The sequence below is a fragment of the Mesitornis unicolor genome, unplaced genomic scaffold (assembly GCF_000695765.1).
Source record: "Mesitornis unicolor isolate BGI_N332 unplaced genomic scaffold, ASM69576v1 scaffold1936, whole genome shotgun sequence".
NCBI lineage: Eukaryota > Metazoa > Chordata > Aves > Mesitornithiformes > Mesitornithidae > Mesitornis > Mesitornis unicolor.
This window is the reverse complement of record NW_010188713.1, coordinates 15,482-29,068: the sequence shown is the minus strand read 5'-3', so window position 1 is coordinate 29,068 and position 13,587 is coordinate 15,482. Positions and strand designations below refer to the sequence as shown.

The following is a 13,587-nucleotide window of genomic DNA, read 5'->3' as shown; positions in this document are numbered from 1 at the left end:
GTTAACGCAGAAGCAGGAGCCCCTGGCTAAAGTGAAACAGGCCAGTGTAATGCAGAACCAGGAGATGTGCTTGTGAGACTGCTTGCCTCCATCCTCACCTACAGGCATTGGGTGTTACTTAAGGTCCTGTGTCCAAAGAGCAGTCTTGTGTACATTGAACGCCATGAACAAAATGATTACTCTGGAATGTGGTCAACTTAGGCTTGTCCAGTGCTCAACCTTGACACGTTAGTCTTGGTCACACCTAGTTTTTCAGCTCTGTGGTCTGTTCTAGTCCCTGTTCAGATTTTTTAAATTTTTTACTTATTTATTTATTTATTTTGGTAAGGAGAAAAGCATGGAAGCTATGAATGAAGGAAGTCCCCATAGGAGGGTCATCCTTGCTGCAGCAACCTCAATGTTACCTGTGCAAAGAGGAATGAATTAATGCATCTGCAAGAAAAAGGCTGACACTCTTAGCTGTTGCCAGCTACACATGGTATATGCCTGGGCAATATACTGGCTGGCATTTCTTTCCATGGGAAACCTGTCCTTGGCATCAGCTCCTTCCATGCAACTTGGTGAAAATCTCTGTCCTCTTTTCCCTTGGCTCCTTGCAGAGCAGATTTATGGTCCCACTTTCCTTTTACAAATAAAACTCTAAGTGCAAATCCAAGGGATAAATAACACAGTGCAGACATGCCTGCAGCAATATTCTCTGTATTTATCATTGCTGAAAGTCTGGGAGGAAAAGCTGGTGAAGGCAAGATATCTTATGTGAGAAAACTATTCTCATGCTTTCGTGCCAGTTCTGTAGGCTGAAGAGCAATCCCGTTGTGCTTTTCCCCAAATATCCTGCTGCAGCTTGGGCAAACTCCAGGTGCCTTGTCTGTGCAAAGGGGCTAAGATGCCCATCCTCCCTCGCAAGCTTGCTGTGTGGGAAGTACACCAGCTCCACCACAGCGCAGGAGGTCGCTCCTTCATAAGCATGCAGAATGGATGGGTGTTCATTAATAAACCTCAGCGTTTGCAGTGGGTAAGAAGTAGGCATGGAAAAGATGGTAGCATCAATGCTGCTCTGTCCATTTAGTATGTCTGAGTCTGCTGTTCTGATCACTTCCAACTTGACTGCAGTCTCATCTGACATTGCTTTTAGCAGGTAGTATGTAGCTAGGGCACTGGGCAAAGGTTTTTACAGGTGGCATTGCAGAGGCAGTGCACCTGCAGGGTTAGTGAGTGGGGCTTCTTCTGCCTGACTCAGCAGCAGCAAAATTGACACCTGGATCTCAAAATTGTAGCTCAAGATACACCTGGGACCACCCCCAATATTGTTTTTATCTTCTTTGTCTAGATTCTGGCTATAATTTTAAGAGACATTTGCTAAACTAAGCACAGGGGCAATAAGCCACCTCAGTGTGTGACGCATGTGGGTCAGAGATCAGGACTGCTTAATTGTCATCACCTACTGAGCCTGCACCTGTGGCCCTGCCAGGACACCTCGATAATGCTGAAGCCCTTGCTCAGAGGGCAGGTAATCGTGAGCTTGGGTAGTGTCATGTCCTGCAGAGTGGAGAAACTGCAAGGAGATGGGAGGACCTGCCTCCCACTGCCTGAACTTCACAACAATGTGATGTGTTGGAACCAGCTCAGGCTCTTCTAGAAAGGGTGGGGTTTGTTTCATTTTGTTTTGTTTTGTCCTGGGGTTGGAGAGCTATTTTATTGTCTTTGGGTCAGTGTTTTTGACCTCCTCTTCTTCATTGGTTGAGTTTTTTCCAGGTAGAAGAGAGAGTTTCCACTACACACCTGTAACAGTGGCATCCAGCCAGCAGTCTTGCCTTGTCAGTGCCCTGGCTTTCCTGATGGGCTGCAGCTCCAGCCAGACTTACTGCTCCCAGCTGCAGATCATGCATGAAAGGGGAATCTGTGACTGTCCCTGGCCATCTGAAATAGTCCTGCCATGGACAGCATGCCTCAGCTGGGGTAAATTTAGGCTCAGTCACTCTGAGGAGTTGTTCACTTTAAATTCTGCCCTGCAGCCACATGTTTCCAGATGTGCAACTTGCTGGGAATTATGACCTGTCCTGACAGGCTCAACGCATGGAGATTTTTGACTGTTGTGTTTCATACACCCCTTGTGCTTTAATATAGTGCACTTGGCATAGGCTGAGTTACAGAGTCTTGAAGGGAGTGGTTAGTGAGGCAACTGAAAAGACTGCTCACAAAACAGCTTTGGCGTAGTCTGCAATTGAAAAAGGATCCCCAGACAGACCGAGGTGAAGGAGACCCAGGTGCCAGGAGTGGTTCAGCCACCACGCTCACTGAAATCTAATCTCCTTGCTGTGGAAGCCAGTAAGAGGCCTGTGAAAGCTATAACTTCACTGATTTTTCCATCATTAGCTATGACCTCCCTTCTGGCCACTTACTCCAGTCTCAAAGGATGGAACTCTTTCTGGAGAAAAGACCCATCTCTCTGTTCCCTGAGAGGAAATTAGTCTGTAGCATTGCTTGTGTTGTACTTTGTTTATAAAAGTGGAAACACCACTTGAATTTCTCTGTAGGCTCTGCAGGGAAATAATGTTTCCATATTGCATTATGAGAAATGCAGTGGAAGTGTGCTATGCTCAGTTAATTTTTTTTAATGTATGGAGGCAAAAGAAACTTGAGTTCAGAATGAGTATATGCTTCTCTCTTTCTATTCAACATCCATAGTGCTATAAATACAAACTGCAGGGTACTTTCAGAACTGCAGGCCTTTAAGATCTCTCAAGGGAAAACATCACACCAAATTAATCTGCCGTCAAGTGGAAATTCTATATTGTTTGCATTTGCCAATGTTCTGTATGTGGCTGTAATTGCACTGAAGCAAATATCTGCTTCGAGTTCTTCGCAAGATTAAATGTGGCCAATTGGGCGTAAAAGAGTAATCAAAATGCAGAGCTGCTGCTTTGGATTTGTTAGAGGCATTGCTCATTTTCGCTCTGATACGATGACACTGAGTTCTGGCTTCCCATTAAAATGGGGAAATTTGAGGAATGTGATTTGGAGTGCCGAGTTGCAGGCCAAGAGGAGGACATTTCTGTCTGGCACTGCTGCCGCCCTGCAGTGCACCAGTGGGCAGCATGCCCTGAGTGTGCCCCTTGCCTTACGTGTGCAGGGGGCCACCTTCCTTCCCTCTGACCAGCAGTGAGGCTGCCGATAGCCATGCCCCAGGGTGCAGTGCCTGGCTGGGAGCTCCAGTACTGACTCCTGTGGCTTTCATGGTCTTTTTAAGTTCTGAGTGTTTGTCATAGATTTGTAGTTAAAACGACTTGTGAAGGTCCCAGCAAGAGCCTCTCTGCCTTGCAGTAGAGAGAGAGCAGGGTTAGATCCTGACTGGTGTCACAATGTCAGGCTAAAGGAGCATGTCAGCTTCAAAACCTGAAGTCTCACCCTATGCCACCTGGATGTGAAATGTTGAAGATTTGCTTGAAAACCTCATGCTTTCTTTTTCTTTTTACTAGTTTAGCCATTTTCCCTCTTGCCATATAAATGCAATTACAAGCAAGTAAAAAGTCTTTTCAAATGGACTGTGCTGCCTTTTAATTCTGCTTGAAAACCCTACTGCTCCCTATGCCCTACCCAACAGGTAGTTAAATAAACAGGCCCAGGTGGGCAAAACTGCCAGTTTCAATCCTTCTTTATTTCACTTTCTTTCCAATTAGTGGGCTTATCCAAAAAATTCATACTGAACTCCTACCAGCTTGCTCATACTCAGCCATTTCCCAAGGAGTTTTTTAGTGCAGTTACAGAGCAGTCCTGGCAGCATCCTTGCACTGTCTTCAGTGAGGGCAGCGTCTCTCCATCTGGTGCCAGTAGACATGCCCCCTTGGTACTAGCAGGCCTCTGCTCCTCTGCCTTTCCCACTTCCTAACTGGAGGTCCAACTCCTGAAGCTGCTTGAGGAAGCCGAAGTTGGGGCAGATCCCTCTGTGTGCGCGCACAGTCTGAATGGCTTCAGTGAGGGACATATCTTCACAGATCATTAAGAAAGCAAGGACTAGAGTTGCAGATCGACTGATTCCCATTGCACAGTGAACTAGTACTTTGCCTGGAAAAAGGAGAGAGACATGCAATTATGCCAGGAGGCCAAATGGTGGAGGTTTTTGTGCTGGACCAGAGATAGAAGTGGTGCTGATAACAGAGCTGAGCAAGCAGGCGTACTCAGCCCCACAGAGCAGACCTGGTGTGGTGCTCATTGGGGAACAGTGGGGTTTTTAATGGCTGGGCATAGAAAATTCGTAATTGTATTCCAGGATCCATGATTGCTTGTTTGGGCTTAGCCATCGGCCTGATGGCTTGCTCTTAGCCCTCCTGCCCAGCCTGCTGTCCATCCATGGTGTCCCTGCTTCCTCACATGTGCTTCTGGGAGTGATGTACTTGCTGGCAAAGCTTCAAGTCTTCGTACTTGAACATACTTGAAGGCCATGCTACGGGAAGCAGCCTTGGCAGGTTACTTACTATGAGAGGGCCTGGAAACTTGGGATTCTAAATGTGCAATGCTCAGGAGCGCTCGCTGCTATTACAGGAACACTCTTGGTTTTCCACAATGTCTTTTTTCTTCTTTGCTTAGGGCAGTAATGCTTTCTGAGCGTGGCGACCGCAGCTTGTTGGAAGTGCGTGGGAAAATGGGTGTTGCCAGTAAGAACAGCTCTGGTTTGTATATGCCCTGTGCATACTTACGCTTTTTTTTTATTTCTGTATCATACCCTGTACATCTATAGTCACTATCCTTCCCTTCTGTATTAGACGATCGCTAGAAAAACAATTTGTGAAATGTTTTGAGTTCCCTAGAGATTTTAGTGTGAGGTGTGCAACATCATTAAGAGTAATATCATGAGTCCTTCGATATTGCTGTAAGCAAGCCTCAGAGAAGCCCTTCCAGGGATCCAGGAGTACAGCTTCCTCCTTCCCTCTCCTCTGCTTTTGGTTTTCCTGCTGTGATCACCAACAGAAGCAGCCTGAGGAACGCAGTTGTTACCATGACTGCTTCCCAGGTTTCTAATGTGTGTCTTTGACCCATGCTGGGAGGAGGTAAACATTTTTTTTAATATGGCCTTATGTGTAATTAAAGGAAATTTTCTCAAAAGGATTGCTTTCAGATGGGGAAACTTCAGGTTTGTAGTCTTTTCCCTTTGGATGTAAACAAAGTGCTCATTTTGGAACCTAAAAACCTGCATCTTGTAAATATTGCAAAATGCTTCAACTTTCACAAAAATGCTATGATTCAATGAGACATTTTTAGTTGAAAATAAAAAAAAAAAGCTGCTGTTCTACTCAATTATAGCCATGCCTGAAAATTTTCAAACACTCTTGTCCTTTGCTGCAGTCAGATCTAGTCTTTTCACAGAGACCATGGCTCAGCAATTGGGTGTCATTAAAGTAACCAGTGATTAGAATCAGATTTGGACTTCTGACCACCTAATAGACAACTCTGTCTCCCATTAAGACAGCTGAAAAAAAAATATTGTCTTTTTTAGCATGAAAATTTCAGAATGTTTCTTCACTGGAAATCGTCACAAGTTTGAAACAAAATATTTTCTGTGGTATTTTCAATTTTTTTTGAACTTTCACAATTGTAGTCTCTTGTATAGCTGTAAGATATGCAATTTAACAACAATAAAATTTATATCCAGACAAAGATGAAAATCAGTAAAAACAATCCCATGTTGCTTTTTTTCCTTTGGAGATGAAATAAAGTATCTCAGATGCTGCTTCTCTGCAAAATGTAAGGAGCGTTAGAAGAACAGACAGCTTTTCGGGGCTAGTTCTTTGTTTTGTTTGTGCTTACAGCATCTTAATTTCTCTATTGCCAGGGAGCAAGACAAAAATATCCTTGTTGGATGATGAGCCTAGATCCAGCGAAAAACCTCAGACTGATTGCCCGCATCTCCCTGGGTGTTAATTCTGGCTACTTTGTGCGCAGATTTTCATCTTAAATCCCATTTTGTTTGTGACAGAGAATTTATTTAGCAACTGTTCCAGTTCTGACTAATGATGATGGCATAGGCACATGCTCGGAGAGCGCGAGCATGTGTTGTAAAAACCTGCTCTGGCCAGCAGGTTGAGAGAAGTGTTGAATTCCACAATGAATGTGACACAGCCACCTTTCATTATCCTGGCATGAGAAATCTGAGCTCAGCCCTAAAGATAGACGTCTTCAGTAGAAATAAAGGGACAAATATAGGCTCCAAGGAAGTGGCACAAACAGCTCTGGTGACAGCAGACTTGGACTGGGCTTTGAAACCTGTAGGGGAAGGAAGAGGCTTTTCCAATGTAATGTCAAGTTTTGCAAAATCAGATGATCAAGTGATTTCTATTTGTGTTTTCCCATTCAGATACAGCTTCACAGAATTTACTGAGATACTGATGCCATTATTCGAGTTAAATTACATCTATCTGTTGATTACATTAACTCCATAGGGGTTCTTGGAAGTGAAGTCCTACTTTTTATGGGAATATGGAGAAATGCTTTGCATCCCTGCTAGAAGTCAATGCTAATTTGAATTTTCTCTAGACCTTTTTTTTTCCCAGTGTGCTGCACTATTATTAGCCTTCACACCAACCTTGTGGGATATGTGTGCTGTATTATTTTCCCCAGATGAGGCACTTTAGACCCAAATAACCCAGGTATAAGGCTTTCAAAGGACCATAAAGGAGTCAGGAGCACAATTTTTCTTTGAGAAATACTGCAAATAGGGCTAAGTCCAAAAAGTCCTTGGAAAATCCATGTTTCAGTAGTTTGCAGTAGGCCTAACTGCAACGTAGTGGCAGGGACTAGGGAAATCCAGGTACTCATCCTAATGCACACCCTAGATAACAGAAGCCAAGGAACATGTTCCAAAAACTTTATTGGAATCAGAAGTGCTTTCTTCTTTTTGTCTGAAAACTTCTAAGCTACCAGCACTCTACAGCTAAAAGAAAAAGAAATTATATTTATGGTTTGAATTGTATCAGAAAGGAGAAAAAAACAACCAAACCCAACAGCAAAAATACCATCCAAAAAAAGATGGCCTTTATGTTGGATGTGATCTTGAATCACTAAATATTTTGAAATTCAATGTAGATTTTTCTGGAAATTGGATGTGGGACAGGAGACTTGCTGTTCTGAACCTAATTTCTGTAAAATTGTTCTGGGGTCCTTTTTTTTTTTGTTTGTTGGTTTTTCCACCCAGATGCCTTGGAAAATGCTCAACCCCACCTGCAATCTGGAACTGAAGATTGAGCTGAGCACAGATATGGATGCTGCCATTAAATATTGTGTGATGTTTTTGTTGGGGCACAGAAAGCAGAACAAATTCCAAACTCTAGCTTGTACAGGCTGGTGATCTACCGTTTCATATCTAACTCTGTGCCTGAGAGGAGGAACTGGCAAGTAAGAACACACTGGGTTTGCTTCTCTGGCTTCTCTGCACTAGAGACCTCCTAGATCAGCAACTCACTTTAGAAAGTGTCTCAACAAAAACCTGGACAAGCCCCAACTATTGACCTCGGACCTAATCTGCATGGCTCTCTAATATACTTATTTCCATGAGGATGCAGGTATATTATCTCTTTTATGTGTGCAATATCTGTTCCACATTGTTAGCTTTTGTTTCACCACACACAGAGGTTATGATAAATGCTGGTACACTGACAATAAAATGACTGTTTGTTGCAGATAAATCATGTGAAATTATTTAATTAACGTAAAATTGCTCTAATGAAAGAACATTTGAATTTACTGTGTGATTATTTGTAGCAAACAAACTGAATGTTAAACTTGAGTCAGGAAACAAAAGCTGTGTTGCTATTTGGTTCTGTTTACAGGCTCAGACCCTTGTCTCTTAGCAGTAGCTGTAAATGGGTTAAGTGGCACTCTGAACCCACCATAATATACTGCATCTGAATAGTGCCTGAAACATGTTTGCACCATGTGGGCTGACTGCAGTGGTCTTGATAACAGCATGTTGCATCAACCTCTCACAGGAGGCAGCTGAGATGCACCCATCCCAGCACTGAGGCCCAGATTCCCAGGTGGCTGTGAGACCATGGCCTGGGAAAGCAGCGTTCACAATGGCAATCCTGGTGCATGCCTCTGTCATGGGATGGGCAGGGAGGTTATATCCAGATCTTTTGCACCACAGAATCCATGCCACAAGATGACATCCTCCAACTCTGTCTTCCCTGCCCCCATTTGTTTTAACACACAGTACAAAGAGAAGTTGGACTGATCCTACATTAGAGGGCCATGTTGCAACCTTCTCTCTGAGCGTGTAACAGGATCCCTTAGGGATAATGGGATTAAGTGAGGAGAAGTGGGGGCACTTAGCTTCTGGCGTTATTAAATCTTGCAATCCTTATTTGAAATGTTGCACCGCACATCTCAAGCTACTTTTTGCAGAGGCAGACAATAACTGTCATCTGGCTGGGATTTGTGCAGAACAATAACACTTGGTTTTTAACAACGGATTATGGATATTATATCCAGCTCATGCCTGCTGTAACTCTACTGACATCAAAGGGTTTGCACTAGGCATAAAGTTTGCACATTCAACTTTGTTGGCCAGATTCAAGTTGGGAAATTCAATGTTGTTGAACAAATCAGTCATTAAAACACATAATATCTTATTGTCCTTTTGCTACTCATCATTAACTGAGCTAAATGTCCTGAACTAGCCCTTGCTTTCTTGCAGAATGGATTCAGTTTGGCTTAAGACCAGGCTCCAGATCCATCACCCGGAGTGAACGCCCCAGCTGCCTTCGCTCCATTGAATCCAGCAGAATTATGCTGCTCACCAGGAGGAGGGCTCAGCTGGGCCAGTGGGCCCCAGGGGCTCTTCCCACTCCACCATGGTTTGCTCGTCTCCTGTTATGATTCAGCCACTGTGCTGTAGCCAGGTGTGGAGTCAGCTGTCTGTTTCTTGATTAATTGAGTGTCTTTTTTGTCACAGCTGAAAATAGCAAGAATCCTATAGAGAGCTTTAAATGGTGGCGTGTCCCTTCTTCCCACGCCTCCCGGCACAGGTAAGGGCTGTCATCTGCTGGAGAGTGGGAGGTGAAACTGATGTGTGTAATGCACCTACGAGAGAGTCAGGACAGAGAACACTTTTCTCCTAAGTGAAGCTACTCCCATAACCACCACAAAGAAGAAGGAGGCAGGAGTGAGAGCCTAGCTTTTCATTTGCTCCGGTGAAGTGGAAGAAGGGAAATGCCTTTGAGAGGGTTTGCCATTTCAGGAAGTTAATAGGTGATTTTTAACCTGCCTGTTTTAAACATGTTCAGAGGTCAATAAAAGAAGCTCTCTGCTTGGGAATCTTTCTCTCTGCACAGTGTTACTTGAATAGTTTTCATGGCATGCTTTCATCTATGTTCTCAAGTTCTCTTCCCCTCCTTCTACTGCTAGCCTTTACCAAACCCTGCTGATTTATGCTTAAGTTTAGCTGCACTCCAGAAAAATGTAAATTGTACAGATAGCTATGTAAAGGCAAGATAGATACTCCAGGTGTTGCCCCTTGAGCATGAGGGAGAAGGCCAGTACTTCCCCGACACCATGTTTTTCCTTGCATAAAAGGGGGCAGATTGTGTATCTGCTTGCTCTTGGCTGAGCCTTACCAAACACCTTGGTTACATGGGCAAAGAACAGCAGAGCTGTGCTGAAGGAAAGGCAGCCAAAGAAGCAGGGTTCATAAAATGTTTATATGACATGGCTGCAATGGTAGTGCATGCATTTCTTTACCTGTATGACAAAGATGATGAAGTCATTCAGGGTGTGATGCAGCCATTGACCACTGTGACAGGAATAGCTCTCAGTTAGGAACATGGAAGTGCATGCTACCTTGCTTCCTTTTGCTTACATTCTGGCATCTGGATTTGAAGAAATTGCCTTAAAAATAAATTCCTTATATTACCAAATACATATTCTGTTCAGCTAAGGTAGAAATCTGGAATAAATCTGTCCATGCTGTTTTCTGCACTTCTAGTATAAAGCATCAGAATTTTTCTTAAAGCACAATGGGAATAACAGTTCTTACTTAATTCTTATAAGTATTGATTCATAATTTTAAGTATGTTTGTGCCTCATATAGTCTTAACTTTGACTTATCCTCCCAGGTGAAAAAGATAATTTAATTCCATTAAAAAAAAGATGTTGAATTTGCTTGTAATAGTTAAGCTTGTAATAAGTTAAGTCCTAAATAACTACTCAATCAAACAGAAGTACCTCATTACATCGTGAATTTAATATAAACAGGCCTCTTGTCACCTGGTATAACTTTTTGTTAGCATCACTGCTTATAATAAATGCCTTTTTTTTTTTCTCTTCTACTAAATGATGTGAGAAACAATCCCCTCCCAGTCTCATCCCTGCACAGGTAATAGGTATCAATTTTTGTATCTCAGGAAATTATGCTTCCAGAACATCTTGTTTATATATTTTCTAAACTGCTGCACTTTCCTTAAAATGATGAATGTCAGCAACAGCTGGGCTGTATATGATTGAATTTCACCTTGTCTCCATTCCCAGAACCTTGCTTCCATATGGAGTTCAGTAAAGCATGGGAGTAGGGATAAATATGCACTCTAGACGTGATGAGTTCATTGTGTTTGCCTTGAGCCCTAACTTGGTTTGCACTCATAACTTTCAGTATTTGGACATGCATCTTGCAAAACACTGGTTTTGTTTGCTTTTGTGGCCACCACAATTTATCTGTTGTTTTCAGTCTTTTGTCAATTGATTTGGAACTTTTTTCTACACACGCATGAAAAGATTTTGGATCTTACCTTCCTCTGGAGCACCACCAATAATTACTTAAATTGCAAATAGCATACGCTGTAATAGAAATGGGTTCCAATTCCCCAAATATGTTAGCAGTTTTGAAATCCAAATGCAGCCCTCAATTGCACAAAGGCAAATACTTTCTAATGGGGTGGATCAAGCCCTCCAAACAGCAGTAAACACTGAGATACCTAGCGCAGAGGTCCACTGTATTCAGTTACTGTACCTCCCTTTCCTAGCTTGCATGGTATGGATCAGATCTATGAGCTGCACATCATTTAAGCTGGGTAGTGACTATTTTAAGACCCTCAGTGATATTAAAGCTCACCATGATGCAAGCAAAACAGTTTGCTGAGGGTATAACAGTTCTCATAATAAATCAGTTATTTTTGAATGGGGATCTGTACAGTATTGTGACACAGTGGAGTTGCTTTTATGAAGGTATGTTCTTAATAGTAATGGTCCCCCACTAGCCCCAGGCCTCTGGCATTGTACCTGGCCTGTGTTTAGTGAGTCCAAGAATTTTGGGGGTTATCTTATTATTTCAAGGTTATACACCTTCTAGCAAAAGCATGAGATTACCTCCTAGCTGGTGGTGTTGCTTAGGTTCTCTTCTACAGAATTGCTTCCCAGCAAGTTCCTTCCTCTCCCGTGTCTGTAGGACTTGCACAGATTGTAACATTATAGTTGATTCTTCTTCCTCAAATATGATGCTTGGCCTTGTCTTTTTACCCCATCTCAGCTTTTATTTTAAACTTTGTCACTAATTTGAACAGATCAAATGCATGTGCCTCCTCCCAGGTCAGTGTCTCCCTATAGGTAATAAAAGGATACTTGCTATTTTATCTGTTGCTAATGGATGGCACTAGGCACAGGGAAAACCTCTTTGAAGGCCTGTTCAGTGCATTCCTCCCTGTTTCAGGGGAATTCCCACTCACTGTAGGACTTCAGGAGGCAGGTGTGATGCTACTTGGTTTGAGTATCTCTGTTCTCACCCACATCTGCAGGTGGTTGGTTTATGCCAAATACTATTTGATAACTTGCCCTACTTGGCTCCTATACAGAAGGTATGCAAGATGCACAGATGGTCTTGTTACCTCTTGGGGAATTCAGTGCTGCTCTTATGTATCGAGCGACTGGGTAGAAGTAAATGCTGAGATCAAAGTTTGGGTTGTCCTCTGCTTCTACTCCATAGTAATCCACAGGCAGGTCTTTGTAGAAGTTGCGTCCAGTGTCGATGTGAAATCGCCCTGCAGCAGCATTCACAACATGAGAGATGCCCATTTGGCTCAGCTGTGTTTTGTCACGAGCAACATACCTGGAAGAAGGACAGTGGGTTATATTTGCCTGCTGCATTACAATGTAGGGTAGAACGTGCTGCTGATGGTGCAGTTTGATAAAACTGCATGAAGTTGTAGTGACTGTTTTCTGACAGTTTGATCAGGTCTAAAGTGCCCACCAAAATGCTTTAAGAACAAAGTGAGTCATTGGAAAACTGACTTTAGCATTCTCTGCATTATTCTTCCAAACACTAGATTAAGTGGTTCTTCTCAACTAATGAAAAATAAAAGGGTGGTGGTGGTGATATTTCTGCACAACCTGAGTTTTCTGAGTTTTCGCATTCTCACCAAGTCACCTCTGCTGAGCATCCATCATTCAGGGGACTGATGCCGTCTGGCAATGTGAGGAGAAAACAAAGTTGATCCTGTTTTACCTAACTCTGGTATGACTGCCTGCAGTACCAATGCCATGGCCCCACCGGCCCTTGCAGTGTGGGACTCCCATACTAATGCAGAGGGAGAAATCAGGAGGGGGAATATTCTTTTTGGATACTTAGGATGCCTTTTTTTTTTTCTGTGCTTACAGCATCCTATGCACAGTTCAGCCTTGCTCAACACTTAGACTTACTGTGAGGGATCCCCAAATTAGTGCCTAGCTCTCTTTCTTAAAGAGTGGAAGATTTTGGAGGGAAGTAGGGCAGGGGCTAAGAGTTGCATTAATGCCTTCAACCCTTCCCTCACTCTTACAGGTCTCCCACGTAAAGGTTTGGCCAGACTTCATCCACATGCCCCGTGGGACGTGCGTGTGTGCAGAGCAGGCGCCGCAGCTCCTCCAGGGACGGTGTTCCCGCACTGCGCTGACTGGCAGGCGTCTGGCTTGAGGCACTTCTTATCTTGGGGCGCAGCAAGTCCCCGCTGCACAGGGAGTCCCAGGCCATCCTGAAGGGTGGAAGGCAGACATTCACCACCAGCCAGAGACATTTTGGAGGTCGCCATCCCCCATATCCCCCCCTCGCAAAGCTTGCTCACAGTTATAGCAGTAATCTTTTTGGGGCAGATACTGTTGTCCTCTTGTGTGTTTATATGCTTAGCAGAGGCCATGACTGGACTTGGTAATGCTGTTGCAGCCTAAACAATGACAGTCCAGTGGCTCACATAGTCCTATGTTGTGGTTCAAACAATGACTTCAAAGCCTATGCTTCTAAAATAAAGTTTTACGTTATTATGGCAAATTGGAAGCAAAAGCCTTAGCAAACTACTAGGCTCAGGGTCTCAGTATGCTTATTTTAACCTGAGTGCTCAACCCTCTTTCTAGATATGTCAAAGAGTTGATTAAAACGTCATTATTATATTTTTTAAAGATTTTTTTAGTAGGAAATGGGAAAATTCATGCTGCTATCTGGAATTCTAGATGCTGTTATTACCGCAGTGAAAACAGCCCAGTCCTTGATATGCCAGCATGACAGTGCTGCTTTTGAATGGAAAGAGGTAATGCTATGGAAAATGTATTGTGTAAATGTAGCTACTCAGTGGGTAT

At 43.3% G+C, this 13,587-nt stretch overlaps 1 protein-coding gene across 1 annotated transcript; it reads right to left on the bottom strand.

Moving 5' to 3' along the window:
• Positions 1 to 3,850: 3,850 nt before the first annotated feature.
• LOC104541685 lies at positions 3,851 to 12,988 on the bottom strand. Its single transcript, XM_010185805.1, has 3 exons — positions 12,798 to 12,988; positions 11,868 to 12,088; positions 3,851 to 4,065 (listed from the first exon to the last, which is right to left on the bottom strand). Exons 1-3 carry the CDS (start codon positions 12,986 to 12,988, stop codon positions 3,851 to 3,853), a joined length of 627 nt encoding a protein of 208 aa, XP_010184107.1.
• Positions 12,989 to 13,587: the final 599 nt, after the last annotated feature.

Coding starts and splice junctions, on each gene's coding strand:
- LOC104541685 (XM_010185805.1), bottom strand. CDS start 12,988: ATGGCCTGGGACTCCCTGTGCAGCGGGGACTTGCTGCGCCCCAAGATA. Junction 12,089..12,797: donor AACCTTTACGTGGGAGACCT/GTAAGAGTGAGG, acceptor TCCTTCTTCCAG/GTATGTTGCTCGTGACAAAA. Junction 4,066..11,867: donor AGCACTGAATTCCCCAAGAG/GTAACAAGACCA, acceptor TCCTTTTTCCAG/GCAAAGTACTAGTTCACTGT.